This window comes from Trematomus bernacchii, unplaced genomic scaffold, assembly GCF_902827165.1.
Source record: "Trematomus bernacchii unplaced genomic scaffold, fTreBer1.1, whole genome shotgun sequence".
In the NCBI taxonomy this organism is placed as follows: domain Eukaryota; kingdom Metazoa; phylum Chordata; class Actinopteri; order Perciformes; family Nototheniidae; genus Trematomus; species Trematomus bernacchii.
Window position 1 is genome coordinate 851,922 of NW_022987686.1, and position 19,650 is coordinate 871,571.

The 19,650-nt window shown below is 40.4% G+C and overlaps 1 protein-coding gene across 3 annotated transcripts; it reads left to right on the forward strand.

Annotated features, from left to right (window-relative positions):
- The first annotated feature begins 2,322 nt into the window (after window positions 1–2,322).
- Window positions 2,323–17,806, forward strand: si:dkey-33c9.6 (breakpoint cluster region protein). Of its 3 annotated transcripts, none has more exons than XM_034136968.1 (22): window positions 2,323–2,441; window positions 2,696–2,808; window positions 3,475–3,579; window positions 5,825–6,058; window positions 10,564–10,671; window positions 10,757–10,811; window positions 10,889–10,941; window positions 11,089–11,226; window positions 11,322–11,443; window positions 11,833–11,989; window positions 12,069–12,188; window positions 12,276–12,351; window positions 13,240–13,335; window positions 13,582–13,659; window positions 13,782–13,879; window positions 14,191–14,292; window positions 14,739–14,902; window positions 15,162–15,301; window positions 16,054–16,188; window positions 16,527–16,632; window positions 16,711–16,852; window positions 17,621–17,806. In XM_034136968.1, the coding sequence occupies exons 1-22, from the start codon at window positions 2,390–2,392 to the stop codon at window positions 17,720–17,722; spliced, it is 2,496 nt and encodes an 831-aa protein (XP_033992859.1). In that variant the 5' UTR covers window positions 2,323–2,389; the 3' UTR covers window positions 17,723–17,806. The 3 variants fall into 3 exon arrangements, with proteins under 3 accessions (XP_033992859.1, XP_033992862.1, XP_033992861.1); XM_034136971.1 differs by having other exon boundaries at window positions 12,072–12,188; XM_034136970.1 differs by having other exon boundaries at window positions 2,330–2,441; window positions 13,585–13,659.
- The last annotated feature ends 1,844 nt before the right edge of the window (window positions 17,807–19,650 follow it).

Below are 19,650 nucleotides of genomic sequence, written 5' to 3' on the forward strand. Positions count from 1 at the left end.
CTGCTTTTGCACAGAAATAACATCAAAGCACCAGAAAGCATCAAACTTAATGCTAAAAGATAAAAAAAAAAAACGGACTAAAATGTGATATTTGTAAGCATACAATTTAAAAACAAATGGAGAGAAAAGATTCAAAAAAGATTAAACAGTATTAAAAATGACAAACAAAAAAATAATGTTTAGGTTCTTTTCAGCACTGAAAACAACACATAATGCCAGATTCTACTTATCGTGTCCTGTTGCGAAAATTGTCCTCAGTTGCGTAAGGAAGAAATCTGGCAGCAAATGTAGAAATAGTCATACAAAAATCTGAGTGTTTATTCTGACCACTCTGTTCCTCAATCTTGTGTTATTCATCCGAGAAACTTCTCCAAGTTACTGTAATGTCCTTATTATCGAGCATTGATTAGTAAAAACATATATTTTTTTTACATCACATTTGGATTAAAATGCAACTGAAACATGAGTCACTATTCATTAGTTCCTTTATAATTGAATACTAATTAAATCCTGTCACAGTTTTTATGATATTGTGAAATAGCGCTTAATTTCTCAATACCATCACATGTGATTGCTCGGAATGTCAACTCTACTTCATTTTCTCGTAGAGCACTTGAGATTCAGTATCTTGGAATGTGTTATAGTTTCCCAGTTAGTCTCTCTTTTCTGAAGGAGTGCTTTTCACAGACTTTGGCCTTGATTAGGATATCTGCATAACCAAGACCTTTGAGTTTTTATTGAGGATGTAGCCTTGAGCTCAGCAAACTCCTCCTTTCTTCTCTCCCAGGATCCTGTGAAGTCTAGGTTTCATTTTTCTGGAAAAGTGTGGAGAAAAGTTGGGAGTCACAGGCAGGGCAGGGGGAGGAGGAAAGGGTGTGTGTAGTGACAGGAATGCAGAGGAGGTGTGTACAGTAGGTGGAGAAGAAACACACACTCTGTAGTAGACAGTACACTTACTCACTGATGCTGGTCATATTCATGTTACCTGTTCTCAGAAATATACCAAAATATAACAAAGTGGAACTGGATCAGGGCGTATTTTGTGTATTTTGGTACACATGTTTCTTATTTACACAAGCTGTATAAATAGAAAAGTATTTCAAACGAGTTACACATCAACTGAAATGGTGATGATATGTTTTGCCCCCCAGTGGCCATAAATATAATAAACTAAATCTTAAACCCATCACCAAAAATACAAACACAAAACTTGAACTAACACTTGACTGACAGATATTTAAATAAACACCAAACACACACAATCAAGTTACAGATGAAACTTGTCAGGGAACATAAGTAAAAAGGTGTATTTGTATTCATAATGGATGAAGCACAAAATACATATGACACAAATATGTTAATATTGTGGTCAGGAATAACATATTGGTTTGCTTAAACTGTAAATCAATGGTAAACAATCTTAACTTTACTGCAAAACGGTGAACACGAAGATATGAAACTACAAACCACCACGAGCAGCAGCAAATGACCGCCACCAGTGTTTAAACACCCAAACAGGAAATATCAGAGTGGCTCAGTGGTGTGGTGGTGTTACATTTATCACGTCAGTCCAGTCAGAGAGAAAATAAAGACAATAGACATATGAACTCTATCAACGACACGTTCAAACACTAGAATAAAAGCAGCAGCTGTATTAACATCTGTTTACCTGTAGAGGGCAGTGTTGCACCATCAAAGGAGACTTATTGGACACTATTGCAAGAAAATATCACATAACATGTATTTCCCCTCTCTGTTAGTTCATAATAATATAATTTATAAAAGGGGCTGATAGTATATTTGTTCTTACTAGGGTTGAATGCTTAATTTTCACAGGTTAATGTTGTATACTATGCTAGAAAACAAAATTTTATTTGCTTTTTATGAAGAAATTTGAAAGGAACTTGATACTACTTATGGTTAATTTGTTAATAAGCTCCTGTTAGTAACCTATTAATGACTGGTTGTTACTCCACTCTCAGTTGTTACAATTCTAAATCAAGATGGCATTTTATTTTGCGTTATGTTTCACCTTTGTATCAACAGATATGTGTGTAAACTGTGTCACTTGAATGTGCTGTAATAATATAGCAACTAGGTACAGATCAAAACAATTAGTCATCATTTCAGTAACTAATCAAGGAACTTTGAAGATTTGATTAATAAATACTGTGCAGCGAGTATGGTGAAATCAACAAATTGTCAGGAAGTGAAGTGCAACTGAATGCTTTACAAACAGGTGGCAGTTCTCATCGTTTATTCACCAGATGGACCGGAAGCTGTGTTTTTTTTTAACTTTGTTGAGCACACTTACCAGAATGAGGAAGTTTAGTGCCTCCCACTGCGTGTGTTCACATGCTGCGACTGCACCGCGACGAGGAGACCTCCGATGGACGTCTACCAGGAGGCTGTAGGATATCTCAAGTCACAGCATGTACCAGGTGAGACGGGAAGACATGTTTTATAAGAAAAAGTTCATTTATAATGCATTATACATACTGTTTTAACAACAAAACTGAAATAACCCAAACCCGAAATGTAGTCATTATTTTGTTGAGAATGCATGCATTTGTCTACAGCACAATCTCATCATTGATCTTTTAAGGAACAACTTCACGAAGATGGGAAGCAGATAAGGGAACTTACAAAATATTGCCCCCACATACTACTTATGCATCGTGTGTTTGTGTGTCAGCTGTAGTCCAAACGGAGACTGAGGTCATGGAGGAGGATGTGTTCCAGGAGGAAGCAGATTCCTGTTCTCTCTCTCCTTTTCATCCTGAGAGCGTAGACTTCCCCGACACCCCGGTACGTTTTAATGTTTGAAGATTCAAAACCTTTTTATTATTTCTTTACATTTGGCACAATCTTTTGTTACGTAGACAAGATTCAAGATCATTTTCACCTCACAAAACTCAAGAATGAATATGCACATTTTGGATTTTGCACACAATGTCTTGAATGAAGTGATTCACTTTTTCGGTACAAACAAATGCAAACTTGCGACGACTTTGAGCTGCTTATTATAGTTTGTTTTTATTGTACCAGTTGTTAAGGAAGAGGAAAACATGAGGTTTAAGTGGGGGAAGACTTTATGTACATTTCATTACCGTATTTGTTAATTTTGCAGAATACAACAGAGTACAAAAACAATACGTGAATTCATGTTTGCCTCCACGTCCAACTGACTTCAGACCTTTTCTGTCCCTATCAGAAAATGTATTTTAAAAAGACAGGGAAGTAAAAACAATAATCATTAAATGTTATCGTTGTGTTTTGTTGGATTTACTTCCTTTTTCCAAACCTCAGTGTGTATAAAAGTATTGAAGAAGTAACCTGTTTACATTGACATAGACATATTTCCTGTTTTATGACTATCAATTATTAATCTGATTCAGCCTAATTGTATTTACTTGTATTTAAAATGTCCCAACACTGACTTTGGTAATATTTGTTGCATGTCTGTGATTCCAGACGTTATCCAGCCCCGAGGAAATGCTAGAGAGGAGGCTCATGGTCCTGAAAGGCATCCTGGAGAGTGAGGAGGTTTATCTCAGAGAGCTGGAGGCCCTGCTGATGGTAACAAACACATTCAAATAATTATCTTATTTTAGCATCAAAACATGCTGTCAACTCATGCTATTCTCTGGTCTATTCTATTTTTGCAAAAAAGAGGAATAACCCCGTTTAAAATTACAGTTAAACTTCCCCTTTGTTATTCTGCTGTCACCAAAAAGGAGAAAACAGCTCTTTATATAATGTAGCCTGCAGGAGAATCAGCAAATTACTTTTATTTTGAGTCCAATTTGACATTACATGAACGTAAGGAAGTCCTTGGTTTGTTTTCTGTGTGTATACTGTATCTGAGTATGAGCTGCTGTAGGGTGTGGTTAGCGTTGTTTCATACAACATTATGAGTGTCCTCATAGCTTCCTTGTTTAACAACACTTTGTTCTCCACCAGAGACGAGGTTCCCCTTTTATTTATCTTAAAAGATTGATACCCCTCTCATGCATAAAGTTAATATGAAGCTACGGGTAGCAGGTGGCTAGCTTAGATAACAACATGCTTACTGTAGCTTATGAACACATTTGAGAGAAGTATCAATTATCTAATTTAAAGGTCCCCTATTATACTGTTTTTCATCAATATATTATAGGTGTCAGATATATACTAAACATGTCTCTGAAGTGTTTGGCTCCAAATACCAAACAGATCATTGCAGCATCCCATAATCCCTTCTGTTTCAGCCCTGTTTCAAAAGTGCTGATTCTCTGTCTGTTACTTTAGTTGAAAATAAGGAGCCACTCCCCACGCCCCTCTGATGCCCCTTTCACACCGGCGCTTTTCCAGCTCCTGCTGGGAGCTGGAAAAGCGCAGTTTTTTCCTGTTCACACCGCAGCGGCGGCGCGTCATAGCTCCAGAATGCGGTTCACTTCCAGCTCCAAAAAATTGTCGGTCCAGAGGCAAGAGCTTCGGAGCTATGACGCGGCGTCTCTTACGTCGAGGCGTGCAGGAAACCTTACTTTGACCATCCGCTGTTATTGATCATTGTGGAGAGCAGGCAGACGTTTTGTTTGTTATTATAGCAGCTATCGGATGGAATTAATACATGGGCTGCACAGGTTGTCATGTCCGACTATCACAAGTAGAATCATAATGAAAAATACGCCGGTAAAATGTGCCTGTAGAAAACGGCTTAGCAAGTAGTCAGTTTAGCTTCGGTTGCTATGCTAACATCACCCATGTTATACCAGAGAAACTTTCATAACAGCGTTGTGATGCCAAACAGCGTCAATTCAGACTGACACACATTCACTTAAGGGGAACTGGGGATATGTATCAGCTGCTTGTGTGACAGTCAGACAGTGAATACTTTAGAGCCGTGTGAGCTAACCCGGAGCTAACGGGAGAATACACTCCCGTTGAAGAGCAGCCACTGCAGCGGTCGGTAAATGCCGCTGAAACACATTAATAAACAATGAACCACGGCACTCTGGAGAAAAGTATAAGGTTGGAGAAGTCGTTATTTAATTTAATCTGGCTTCGTATGATTAAAAGCAACACGATCATCGACCCGACGCAGTCCCCGGCCCGTTGTTGTTGTGGGAGAAAATCAGCGACGTAAACTGTGACGTCATGACGCAGCAGCGGCAGCTCTGGGCGGTGTGAACAGAGCGGGAGCTGAAAAGGGAAACCGGAGCTGAACCAGAAAAGCTCTCGCTAGGAGCTAGAAAGGGAAAAAACGCTGGTGTGAAAGCCGCATGAGAGATATTTGGTTAAACAGAACACAATGGTGCTCTAGGAGGAGATTCAGGTGATAAGGGGGGGGGGGGGGGGGTTACCTTGGTTGGTGATTGGCTAATGGTTACACAAGCCAACACATCGTTATGACATCATAAAGTGGCCAAAATCTGATCAGCTCATTTTCAGACAGGTTTTTATATAAATGGATGGATGGACATGAACAAGGGGATTTAGCATAATAGGTGACCTTTAACTTCTGCAAGATGCAGGACGTGATGGTGCAAGAACAAATACACCACATTTCTTATTTTCTTCTGCTATTTAAAGCAACTGCCTGTATGCGTTCTTACACAACGTGACTCATTTGACCCAAATAAACGTGCTCAGAGTTGTGGGTGTGTATATTTCTTACAACAGACTGTGTGTGTTTGCTGTTATTCAGCAGTGCTAAAGTTGAGAGGCTGCTCAAACGCACCTAAATGAAGCTTTGGGGGCTGAACTCTTGATTCAGTATGTTCACACTTTGCATCTCTGCTTGTACGGCTCAATTATTCCCCTTCTTTTTATTTCCCTGTAGCCCATGAAGGCCCTGCGCGCCTCAGCCGGGACGTCCAAGCCGGTTCTGTCCGGTCAGCAGGTCCAGACTGTGTTCTACCAGGTGCCGGAGATCAGAGACATGCACCAGAGCTTCTTCTCGGGCCTGAAGGAGCGTCTGAGCGCACACTGCCGCTCCGAGCCCGGCCCCGGGGAGGACGGGCAGATGAGCTACACCGGCTTCGAGCTGGTGGTGGGGGACCTGTTCCTGAAAATGGTGAGTCGTCTATTGTGTTACATTCATTCACCTCATTTATATTTTCAATTCATTTTCATTTCATTTCCATTTAATCGTTTATTTAGCAGGGACAATGCACATTAATGAACACTTCAAACTAAAAAATGCAAATAGTGTAAATATGCCGGATTTGAGCTTTGAGCTAATTTCCATCACATAAAACATTTAAGAACATGACAATTATACACATAGCAAAAACAAATACATGATATGCAAAAGGTGCAAAAGAGCAAGAGCAGCACACACGTGGCAATACAATCTAGCAGCAACGACATATAAAGTGCAAGATAAGATACGAGAGATACATAAAGTGCAAGAGAAGATACCCCTGTATTAAAGTGCAGTTAGCGGTGATTACACGTCTGGTTGTTTCTCAACCATTCTTTGAGTTGACCTTCAGTCTCCTCTGGTGTCTGACCTAGTGCAGCGTCCGGTGTGTTTTTTGTGGATGAATTCCCCTGAGGGGGGGAGGGGGGGGGCAGTCCATGTAAACATTTATAAAAAAAGCACATACTTTTAAAAGACTTAAAATTGTGAGTCTTTTTGGTGATATGAATATGGCTTTCTGTCAAACACCTTGATAGCTCTCTTGTACAGCTGTTCTTTTGGTTTAAGGGTTGAGGCACAAGCAAACGACCAGTTTGTAAAACAGTATTCAATGTGGGATAGAATCATACAGTGGAGGTATGATTTGTTTAACATTTTGGAAGTTGAATTTAACGGTATTGGATACTTTCTTGATATGTTTCTTAAAAGTCAAGTTCGAGTCCAATATGACTCCAAGATACTTGAAGTGGGAGACTAGTTCTAATTCTGCTCCGTTTAAAAACGTTTTTTTTTTACGTTTAACTGTAAGCCATTGTCATTGTTTTTGTTAAAACACTTTCTGTTGCTCCAAGTGGCTAAACAGTCAATCAATACTGCTCCCATTAAATCTCAAAACTAATATCCAGTTTTCTTTCTTGCTATCAATGATTTATAGTTAATATTATTTAATTTAATTTGAATACAGTTTTTAGTATTCACACATCCATATAACCTTTTTGGATTGTGTTCATTTTTACAAGAACAAAATGGTATGTATGTATTGTTTTAATAAGAATAAAACCAAACCAACATTTAAAAAAACATACATGTTTGCCTGTCTCAGCACAGGTGTAACTAATGATGCTAACGAGGGCTCCACAGTGAAGCCTGTCAGAGAGCCAGCTGTGTGCAGCCCTCTTTAGTGTGATCTGTTCCACCTGTGTCTCTCCTGCTTTGGGGAGGGCCAGTGTACACACCTGTTAACCTGGCCCCACCTTGATGAGAGTCTAGAAAACACTTGTGCTTGCATAGTGTTCTTGATAATCAAAAAGAGCGTCAGACCAACTTTCAGTGTACACAGCAGAAATGGGATTACAGTGGGTGGAAGAGGTCAGACCAGATAGGGTGGTGATATGCACAGATTCATTATCCAGTTTACAAAGCATACAGTCAACAACAACTGCCAGAGAAGACATACTCATAGAAATCAATCACAGCCTGTTAAGACTTCACAGAAGCGGCATAGATCTGCAGTTCTGCTGGGTGCCTGCTCATGAGGGGGTGAAAGGGAACGAGTGTGCTTAGCAAAAAGTGCACTACAAAAGGAAATCACATTACCAGTTAAACTTGGAAAAGGAGAAGGAAAAGCAGTAATTAAGAAAAAAGGGATGGAGATCTGGCAGAAAAGGTGGGAGAAAGACCAGAAAGGCAAAGACTATCATCAAGTGCAAAAGACAATCACAATTAATATTTATAAAGAAAGAAACAGAAGGGAGGAAATCATGATAGCTAGGCTCAGAATAAATCACACTGCATTGAATGGTACGCTGTATGTCATGGGGAAAAGTGACAGTGACAAATGTGGGAACTGTGGAGTTAGGGAAAATGTGGAACATATTTTATTACATTGTGTCACCTCTAGAGTTGAAAGAGGAAAGTTAAGGGATAAAGTTTTAGAGGCAGAGAGGGAGAGGAATGTAGCTGGTATTCTGGGAACAGAAGGAGAAGGAGTAAGAGCTACCAGAAAGGCACTGTTCACCTTTTTGAGGGAAATTGGGATAGTTTTTTGTTTTGTTTAATTTATTTTATGGTTTCTTAGTTTTCGATATGCTGGTTTTATTAGAGGGGTGACATGATGATACACACTCGTGTACATTAGGTGGCGGTATGCAACCAAAAGCTGTTTGCGATCCGCCATTAAAAAGAGAAGAAGAAGAAGTGTTCTTGATTTTAGTTCTGCTTTTGATGTCATTGACCATTCTTTGTTGTTGCACAAGCTGGAACAATATGGTTTTAATTTTGAAACGCTGAGGTGGTTAGAAAGTTACCTGACAAATCAAAGTCAAACTGTTTTTTTTAATGGAAGTCTCTCAAAGATGAAAACAGTCACTTGTGGAGAACCTCAGGGTAGTTGTTTGGGACCACTTTTATTTTCTATTTTTACAAATGACCTACCATTAGTGTTAGAAAAAGCTAAAATTGTAATGTATGCAGATGACTCAACAATATATTATGCAGCATCAACTACAAGAGAGTTGACAAATGTTATGAATAAAGATCTACTACTGATATCAGAGTGGGTCATAAATAATAAGTTGGTACTTAAAGGTGGGGTAGGTAATTTTGGAGAAACCAGCTCGAGTGCGCTAGAATTTGAAAATACACAGCCGGAAAAAATCTGCCACTTCCTTATAGAGCCCCTCCAACACACACGAACGCGCACATGACCAATGAGGGCACGAGATAAGTTTGTGCACAGATGGAAGGCTGACAGGCAGGTAGGCCATCCAATCATTTTAGCCGGCCCGGCTAAAATGATTGGTCGTGCTTTTTACAGTATTACGGCTTCCACAGATGACATTTTTTTATGGATTTTTTGTCAAAGCACTTAAGATATTCATTGCTATCGGGATGTTAAGAGCATTCCATGGAATATAACAAAAAGTGTATCTCGAGCCGGTTTCTCAAACTTACCTACCCCACCTTTAATGCGGGAAAAACAAAATCGTTATTAATAGGATCAAATCATCAGTTAAAAGGTGAACCAAAATTGCAACTACATTTAAACCATATTGAAATTGAACAGGTCAAGGAGACAAAATTGCTAGGTATAACCCTGGATCATAAATTATCTTGGTCTAAACAAATTGATAATGTTGTATGTAAAATGGGAAGGGATGTGTCAAGAATTGTAAAATATTTGCCAATGGATGTCAGTAGACAAGTTTTGGATGCTTTGGTTCTGTCGCAGCTTGATTATTGTTTGGTTATATGGTCTAGTGCTGCTGAAAAAGATTTAAACAAACTACAAGTAGCACAAAATAAGGCAGCACGATGTGCACTGCAGTGCTCCTACAGAACCAGAGTCACTGAAATGCTGGAGACACTGAAATGGTTAACTGTCAGACAGAGGTCAACTTATATTTTGTTACATTTTGTCAGAAATATTACAGTGACTCACTCACCAGATATATTATCACAAAGGTTTATAGCGCAATATGCACAACATAACTATCAAACACGACATACAATAGAAGGAAGGTTTGTATTACCCAAATCTAAATCAAATATGGGACAGAAAACAGTCATGCTGTACAGAGCCATGGTCAGCTGGAACTCTTTACCGGTCCACATCATTCAGGAAAATTCTCAAGTACAGTTCAAAAGGTTGCTAAAAAATTATTTAAGTATTATAAAGTAAATTTGAACTGTGTCTGTGGCTATGTATGCATATATTATTATGTACCCTTATTTGTATTTACTTTTGTTTGGCCTTAGGATGGCGATAATTGGATGACCATTTTAGTTTTCACTTCATACAGCACTGTAAATTGCATGAAATTATGAGTTTTAATTTTGTTGTATGTATGTTTATGTATGTTTTGTGTGTGTGAGGACCCCAGGAAGAATAGCCAATGCTCATGCTAGTGCTAATGGGGACATAAAGACATTGATAGTTCTCTACATGAGGGTGTGTGGCAATGTGTGTGTTTGTTAAGGGGCTTACATCAGAGCTCATCATCAGGCACATGTTGCTATGCTAACCTCTCTTATTATGAACGCTACTGAGGCTGATAGTAACATTATTGGAGCTAAGATGAAAGCAATGAATGTATACAGATGACCAGAAAACAAACCTGTGTTTTGAATCTGGTCTGAATGAGTTTGAAAACACTGGAATCAGAGTCCCAATCCATGCAGACTCAGCATCCCCCTCAAAATCACTCCTTACACCCAGAAACATGAGAAATGACCTGAAGTGTCCACAAACGACGTGTAACACCGAAAAGTGCAGTGGGAACAGATTTAGCGAATAAACTATGAGCTACAAGAAGTATTTGACGTCTTTATATTCTGGAAGACAATATTAGAACAATGATTTGCATTTTGAACGTGTTCCCCCCCCGTCCCCTCGTCCCACCTCCCCCAGTCATCTATCTGATATTCTGCGTCTGCAGGTTAACCAGCTTGGTCTGTACGGTGGTTTCATTGGAAACTATGAGGAAGCTGTTCAAGTCGTTCGCAAGTGCACACAGTCGGACCCTCGCTTCCGGACCCTGGCACAGGTACCACAAACCTCCAGAGGAGCATGTACTGGGACATGTTGTGTTAAAAAGTATCCTAACCTCACCTTTTCTTTCGTCTCTCCAGAGCATGATGTCCAACATCGGCTCGGACAAAACTCGTACCAAATACACATTTGAAGGTACAGAATCTAAATGTGTGGTTTTTGTATAACTTATTGGCGGACACGGTGTCTGATTGCTGTTTTTGTCATTGCAGCGCTACTATACAAGCCTTTGGACAGAGTCACCAAGACCACACTTGTGCTGCTTGTGAGATAATCATTAATTCCCAAACCTCCCATAGCTTCTACTGTTCTGATTACGCTCATCTTTCCAACCAACTCCAGTACCAGGAAATAGCCGTATCCTACTTTTTCCCACACTTTCTGACTCAGCATCCTCTCTGTGATCCTGTAGGACCTCCTGAAGACGACTCCAGAAACCCACCAAGACTACGCACTGTTACAGGAAGCTCTCAGATTGTCCCGCAGCTTCCTGTCTGGTGTCAACGAGAGTTCACAGAGCAAACGAGGGGTCACGCTCAGTCACGGCATGGTGAGGCATACACTGGGCAAAATCTGGCCAAGATTGTTATGAAAAAGTCGTTGATACTTTACCCCAGAACATGTTGTGTTTGTGTGTGACTCCAGAGACGTAAGCTGATGCGTGACGGCTTTGTGGTGGACGCGAGCGAGGGGGAACGCCACATTCGTCACCTCTTCCTCTACACCGACCTCCTGCTGTGCACCAGATTCAAACATGCAACCAGAGGGTGAGCGCAGAAAGAGAAACCGTTGGGGTCATAACGATTTTTTGGCTTGTGTAACCATTAGCCAATAACCAACCAAGGTACCACCTTATCACCTGAATCTCCTCCTAGATCACCAGTGTGTTCTTTTAAACCAAATATCTCTCAGAGGGGCGTGGGGAGGGGCTCCTTATTTTCATCTAAAGTAACAGACAGAGAATCAGCACTTTTGAAACAGGGCTGAAACAGAGGGGATTATGGGATGCTGCAATGATCTGATTGGTATTTGGAGCCAAACACTTCAGAGACATGTTTTGTATATATCTGACACCTATAATATATTGATGAAAAACAGTATAATAGGGGACCTTTAAAGAAACCAGCAGTTTATAACACTGCATGTAATCTTCCAGGAAGCAGGACCAGTACAGGTTCGGCTGGTTTCTGCCCCTCGCTGGCCTCAAACTTCGCTGGATCGCAGATCAACATCGTTCTCCAGACGCACAGCTTCGCCTACACACCATAAGAACAAAGATGCACCTCCTACGTCAGCAGCTACGACAACACGCAGTATGTTTTGACACAGCGAGAAGAGTATGGGCAGTGTTTTTTAACAGCTGGTTAATTTATTTAATGTGTTTGTGTAAAGCAGGGGTCCAAGGGTTTGGCTTTTGCAGCTCGTAGCAGAAAGAAACTGGAGCAGGCGGAGCTGATGCTGCTCACACACTCCCCGGTTTACACACTGGAGCTGCACAGCCCCAGCGGCAAGGTATACACACATTATCACTCACATTGCAGTTTTATATAATAATCATTCAAACTACAATTTAAAAACATCTGTTTTACCTCCCTACAGAGTCATACTCTCCTCCTCTCCTCGCTGTATGAGCTTGAAGAATGGAGGGAAGCCATTCACAAAGTCACTACAGACAGTAAGTCCAGTTTCTTTCACACCAATCTGCCACAAGATTTTATTTAACGTTTTTTGGGGTCTAGAGCTTACTAACAGTTGTTGGAAATCAATACATTTATTAGCAAGCATTACTGGAGACGTGTCAACACTATGGTGGTTATTGAGAAGTACGAAGTGTTAGTTAAGGGAGAAGGTGCTGTGAGTCAGTGTGCATAGGGGATAAACACATTTGAAAAATCCCGTGGACCCAAACATCGTTCTCTCAGGTCACATACACACACACCAGTGTCATTGCATGGGTTCTTACTACATACACTAAGGAACAATGATGCTAAGAAACACAAGTCTGCATAGTGCATCATCACCAAATCAGCATCTTAACTTTGAAGTTTATCAAAGCATTGTTAACCAAATATTTTTTGTTTTTAATTGTTGGATGGACAAAGCAAGCAGTTTAAAGGATTTTTCTTAAGATGGCAAAATGTGGTTTTATTACCATTTAATAAGGAAACAAGCGTCATATAAAAAGTAGTGACAATAAACAATAGCCTCAGTCTTAACGAAGCTAGCGTGAAAAATAGGCTTTATTTGGGTTTAAAAATACTGTATGACATAGAAAATATGTGTGTTTTATCATCCTTGCCAATGACTATTAAAGGTGATTCGCAATGATAAAATACATACTTTTTTTTGTATAATTACATTTTTAATGGAAATAATAACTCTGTAAACCAGTTCAAACACATTCTATCAAATGCATTAAATTGCATTCGAATGGGAACAATGAAAATGAAAGCCAAGTAATTCACATTTCAAGTAACCAAAGCCTCACTAGCACTATTCTCCATTAGCTTGTGTGTGTGTTCAGTCAGCTGACTGGAGCCTATATTTGCTGTGTGTTCCTCAGACATAGAGACCGTCCCCCCCGACCTGCTCACCCTCACCAGTGCATGTGTGAAACTGAGAATGACGCAGCAGCCGCCACTTCACAGCACCAACGCCGGTACGACCACCATCTCTGTCCCCCCCCCCCCCGTCCTCGTCCTCGTCCTCGTCCCCTCTCCTCAGACTCACATCCTGTATCTGAAACGCAATACACCGACTGTGAGCTCGACGCTTTTGATCTTTTAGTGCTGGCTTTCAAACCTTTTCAACACTTTCTGTATGTCTTTCTCGTCTTGCTCAGTTTCACTCGGTCGGGACGATTAAATCCAAAGAGCTTCTGGTTATTTATGTCTTTGTCTCTCAGCAGTAGAGGGCGAGATGTCTCTGTGTGGGACTCTGAGTGTGGCCGTGCACTCTGCCTGTGGCCTGCAGCAACCAGCCTGTATGGGAATTACTATTACAATGAATCACAATAATACATATATAAATGTGCCCCCAGTTGAAGGGATTATGTCAGAAGGTGAATCAGAGGTCACTTAGTTATCAGTTCTCTTTTTATTTTAGCTGTATACGTGTGTGTGGAAGTGGATGGATATGAGTTCTATGATAAACAAGCCACGACACACTCATCAATCCACAGCCTCAACCCACATTGGGACCAGGTGAGTTCAAAATGTTTATTAGCCTTTCACATGAAAAAAAGGAATTAAAACTGATATGAAATGCAGATGATTCGACCGCCAGACCAGGGCGGGATAAGACTTCTTCATGTCTAGACAGCATCTGACATGATGTCTTCGGGAGGATTTAAAAGTCGCAGTACGGTCAGACCGTGCTACGCTTTGAACATGATCAGTGGCAGTAAAATGTGCACCAAATCCAACTGGTAGCCAGGATCAAAAGGCTTTCAAATAAGACATGAATGCTCCTGTTGTGGCTGTAGTGTTAACACCACGTTGTGTCTGTCACACAGGAGCTGGAGTTCCAGGTGGACGCGGCTCAGGAGCTGAGGCTGCTCTGTGTGAGTCAGGCTGATGGAAAGAATGATACTGTCTTGGGAAAAACTTCTGTAAAGGTATGACGTACACTGGGCTTTGGCTTTATTATAAGGAAAAACATCTTCTTGAAATCAGACATTTAGCATACAGCTCAGAAGTGCACCAAAAGCTATGTAATCTCATCAATGTTTTATATACAAAATGTGACAGATGATGCTATATGAAAGGTTAGCAGTTAAAGTTGGTACTAGCTAGGTAATTCTTAAGAGCGTTTATAAGAGCAAGATATTTCCCTTATAGGTGGTGGAGACCAAAACAGAGAGTAAATATTCCTCTTACATCGAGCAAAATCAAGTCTCTGAATGTTGCTCCATAACTTCAGGATGTATTTATAAGCAATTGTTGTTATTTCACACTATATGTCCATGTTCTTCTGCCCAAAAGTGCATGAAAAAACAACTAATGCTCCTTTTTAAGATATAACTAAATGTTGTTTTTCTTCATTTTTGATGTGGACTTTCAGTTGGAATCTAAAACCCTGAATGAGCGATGGAGGAGACAGACGCTACACCTCGGCCAGGTGGATGTGACCGTCTCCCTGAAGTTCTCCCCCCACCCTCTTGAACCCCCCAGCGCTACAGCTCCTCTACATCCTGTCTTCTGCGTCCCCATTGAAATTGTTACTCAGTAAGTCCTTGAAATACAAAATGGGTTGTAGCTGAACCCGTCTGGGCTAATGAGGTTGTTTCAAAGGCTTGATAGCTGCACTTCAGTCTAGAGTTTGATTTCCCTCAGCTACTTTGAAGAAGTGAGTGGTTTGTTGTGTGGTAGAGTGGGCTGAAGAGAAGCAGAAGTGTAGCAAGAGAGGAATCTGAAATGAAGCGACGCTTACATATGAAATATCTGAAGTGGGATTTTCGTCCTTATACTTTCTATTGCTTGGCAGACAGGAAGGAGTGATGGTGCCCCACGTGGTGCGCTGCTGCGCGGAGGAGGTGGAGAGGAGAGGCCTGGCGGAGGTGGGGATCTACAGGATTTCCGGATCCTCCAGTGACATCAACACGCTGAAGACTGTCTTCAACAGCAGTAAGAATCATTCAAGTTTCAGTTTCAGTTGTCATTCAGACAGTCCTTCTGTTTTTGTAAACCTGGCACTGGTTCACACAGACCTCAGCTTCCTGCAGATGTGAAGACCATGCTAGCAGCTCTGACAGTCTACTCACTCACACCAGTATGCTAATATGCTAACGTTTAGTGGGTTTATTGTTTTCCATGTGAGTTTAGCCGGTTAAATGCTAACATTTATTTGGTTATTAGAAATCACAACTGATGCTGGTTTGAATGTCAGAAGTTTGGTGAGTTTTTTTTATCTCAAATGATAATTTAGTGATGTTGATGACGGAATGAGGATCTCTGGATAATTTGGAGAGTTTATCCTCTGGGGACCATGCACAAAATATCACTGCATCCATTCAATAGTAATCTAGATATTTCCACTGTTAACCCAAACACCTTCAATTGGCTTTGCAGGAAAAGTCAGGGGATCACCCAAATTCATTTAAGGATCAACCTCTGGGGACCATGAGCATATTTACAGTTGTTACAGCAGTCTTTACCAAATGACAATCATGTGGAAATGTCAAAATATCTCATGTTTGCTACACATTTCAAATCCTCCTGTAAAAACCAAGTCATTCTGACCCATGCTGCCGATAACCAGCTGCTGTTTCTTAGCACTCTGACTAAACGTTTTCTCTTGAGGTCACAAAGAAGGAAGTGTGTGACCTGAAAAGTTGCAGTAACATTGATAACAATCATCATGTCTCTGGCATGCTCAGATCTGCGTGACGCTGTAACCAGGCTGAGGAGGGCGGAAGTGAACGTGGTCTCTGGTGTCCTCAAACTGTACTTCAGAGAGCTGCCGGAGCCCCTCATCCCCGCCGACAAGTTTCAGAGCCTGGCCAGGTCGCTGGGTAGGAAACGTGACAATAACATGTCTCTATTTAAACCGGTGTTTATTCTCGATTCAGTTTGAGGCGATTAAATGTTTATTTTCATATAGACTAGTAAACATTCTAAATCCTGTCAATCGCCTGAAATGCAATCCCTCAACAAAATAATTGGTAGAAATTCAAATGCAATATCCATGTTTTTTGATGTTGGCTACAATTTGTAGCTTGTAAATGTTGATTACAACGGCTTTAAATTATTCCCGTATTATTTCATAGAGTAACTCTAACCCTGTTGTTGTTTAAACCAAGTAAACTAAACTTGAAGTGCTCTGAACTTCACAGATTTCTCTGTCCTTTAGAGATTCAAGACGTAGACTCCCGGCTGGTCTCCATGTTCTCCGTGCTGCACTCCTGTCCCGCCCCCAACCGCAACACCTTCCTGTTCGTCCTGCACCACCTCCAGAGGTCTGACAACAATCACACAGCATCAAAAGACTCCTGACTTGAATATATCTTTCATTATTTGTAACATTTTCTCTCCAGAGTTTCTGAGAAGCAAGACACCAACAAGATGACTCTGATGAACCTGGCTACGATATTCGGTCCCAGCCTCTTACGCCTCCCTGTGGCGGCACTGGGACCCATCGGCTCCTCCATGGATATCTCTGTGGAGGTGGTGCTGCAGGTGGGAATGTAGCAGGAGAAGGAGGGCTGAATAGAGGAGATGATTGATGTTGGGTCTAAACACAGTTCAACACATTCTCTAGCAACATATGGGCTTTGTTTTCTAAACAATTGCATTTGAGGATTTTTTGGTTTTCTGTTTGTATTAGAAAAAATACTGTCAACAATAGTTCACAAATGAGTCATTTTATATTTATTTCATCAGTTAGTTGTAATGTTTAATTTGTTACATGACGATTTGAATGCTATTTTTGAAGCTTCTCGACAGAATAGAGTATTCATAAAGAAATGCAGAATAGTCTTTTGTTGTTTAACCGGAAATACTGGAGTCACCTATAACATATCAACCAATTGCTAAAACTATTAGAATAGATTTATAAAGGACATGACTACAGTATTTAAAGGTTGCTACAGCTAGACTAAAAAAAAGAGCTATTCGAAAATAAATTATAATGAATATGTAAAATAATAATTGACTTGTATTTAGATAAAAAGGGGTTTGGGAAAAACACATTTTTTAATTTCACAAGTCCCGTGAAAAAGTCTCCGCGTGCATGTTGAAGAATACTTTACAAAACCTGTGTGTGTGTGTGTGTGTGTGTGTGTGTGTGTGTGTGTGTGTGTGTGTGTGTGTGTGTGTGTGTGTGTGTGTGTGTGTGTGTGTGTGTGTGTGTGTGTGTGTGTGTGTGTGTGTGTGTGTGTGTGTGTGTGTGTGTGTGTGTGTGTGTGTGTGTGTGTGTGTGTGTGTGTGTGTGTGTGTGTGTGTCAGGTCCAAGTGGTTTTCTGCTACCTGCAGTGCAACAACCTCCCTGAAGCCCAGACCTCTCTGCCACATGACACAGACTCTGAAGATGAGACCACCCACATGTGAGACCACCACCAGTGTCAAATACTGCGTGTGAAGAAGTATCAGCAAACTCTTAACACAATAAAATTATTTATTGATATAAATATGCACTGTGTCTATTTTGTCAGTGTTTTAAACCCGAAGGGTGACAATTTGAAATGTAATTAAATCATTTTGATTTAGTGCAGTATCATTAGTCACAGATATATATATATATATATATATATATATATATATATATATATATATATATATACACTTCTTTTATATGCTGCATTCATTCTCACAAACCAGCTAGTAAGAGGCTTTCAATCTCTGTTTTACTGATTTAAACCAAATCACATTTAATTATACAAAATCCTATGTCAGATACATTTTGAAGATCAAAGTCCAATAATGTACATTTTAAGCGTTATTATTTTCTATAAAAGTTCATTTTAAGTGAATAAATATGATTTCTAAATACCAGCATACTTGAAAAGAAACTACAAAAACAAAACAATTGGAAAAAATAAAGTCGATTTTCTTACCTTTATTTTGAGGATTTTACCAGTCAAATGTAGAATTGGCAAGGATAAACAAATAGTTAAAAATAAGTTCATATTAGGTAAAAAACAACATGGTAATGAATCCCAATATGTCTTCTGTGTTACTGTGGTGTAACTTTCATTATACGGCAGATTGACTAGGTGGCACGGGGAGTAACGTGAAGTTAAAATGTGGTGGAGGAAAAGTCAGGGATGCAGATGTTGTAAAAAAAGGGTCAGGGGTCACCTCCCCGAGCCTGAAAACCAATCGGTTACGGTTCAAATCCAACTAGACGGAGTTCACCACGAAGTGCACGGCCCATAAAAGTCACTCACACACACACACACACACACACACACACACACACACACACACACACACACACACACACACACACACACACACACACACACACACACCGTACTGGAAGCCAACACACACATGTTCACGGCCCATGTTCGACCCATCCACACCACAGATGGGGCGTCTCTTTTCAACCGCACCACCTGGGCAGGCCGGGCTTGTGTTACCCCTCAACCTTTTACCCCCCCTCGCTCTTTTGATCACTAATCCTGCAGCCCGACTCCAGCTCTCCAGCACTAATAGACTCTGCCTGGACGCCATAACAACATCCAGAACAAACCGAAAGAAAATGGTGGCTCACCCTTGCTGCCCTCAGAGTCATAAATCACCTGTCCCCTCTAACACGCTGGCTGCCAAAATAAAGTTCCGCCCGGCGACTACAAAGACAAAATGAGGTTCAGGCTACAGACTACAAAGCCCAGGAAGGCCTGAGACGTCCCAGACGTTTGTGACCAACGACGGGACCAGACGACTGGTCCACACCTGGGGCTGCTGGGAACATTTTTACAGGAGACGTCAGTTTCTGGACAGCACTTGTTCCATACAGTCACACACACTGACTGTCTCGTCTACAGAGATTATACAGCCATGTTATTTATGTGGAAATTCTTTGAAACATATGGTGGTAGAGTCATTTGTATACACGTATTTTGGAGATAGACCTAACAGACCAACATTTAACCTAGATTTCTTTAGGTTTAAGATCAGGTGAACCCAAAATTATTCTTTTTTAGAAACTGGGATTGTTTTTCAGCCGACCATGTGCCTTTTTTGAATCTCTTTCCTCAGCTAACAAGACATTTGTGAACTTTTAAATGCCATTAAAGAAACTCACAGCCCTTCAACAATGTTTAATTTTATCCTGAATAATGACACTTTTCAGCATCTATTTTACTTACACTTTTGACCTGTGTTTATCATGGCTCTTACTTGTCCAAATGCTACCTAAATGGTTTGGAATTTAGTTTAGATAAAGCATAAGTAAACCCTATATATACCATATTGAGTTTTATATATGTTAAGTGTGTTCTTTAAATTATATTTCTATGAATTTTTACCCT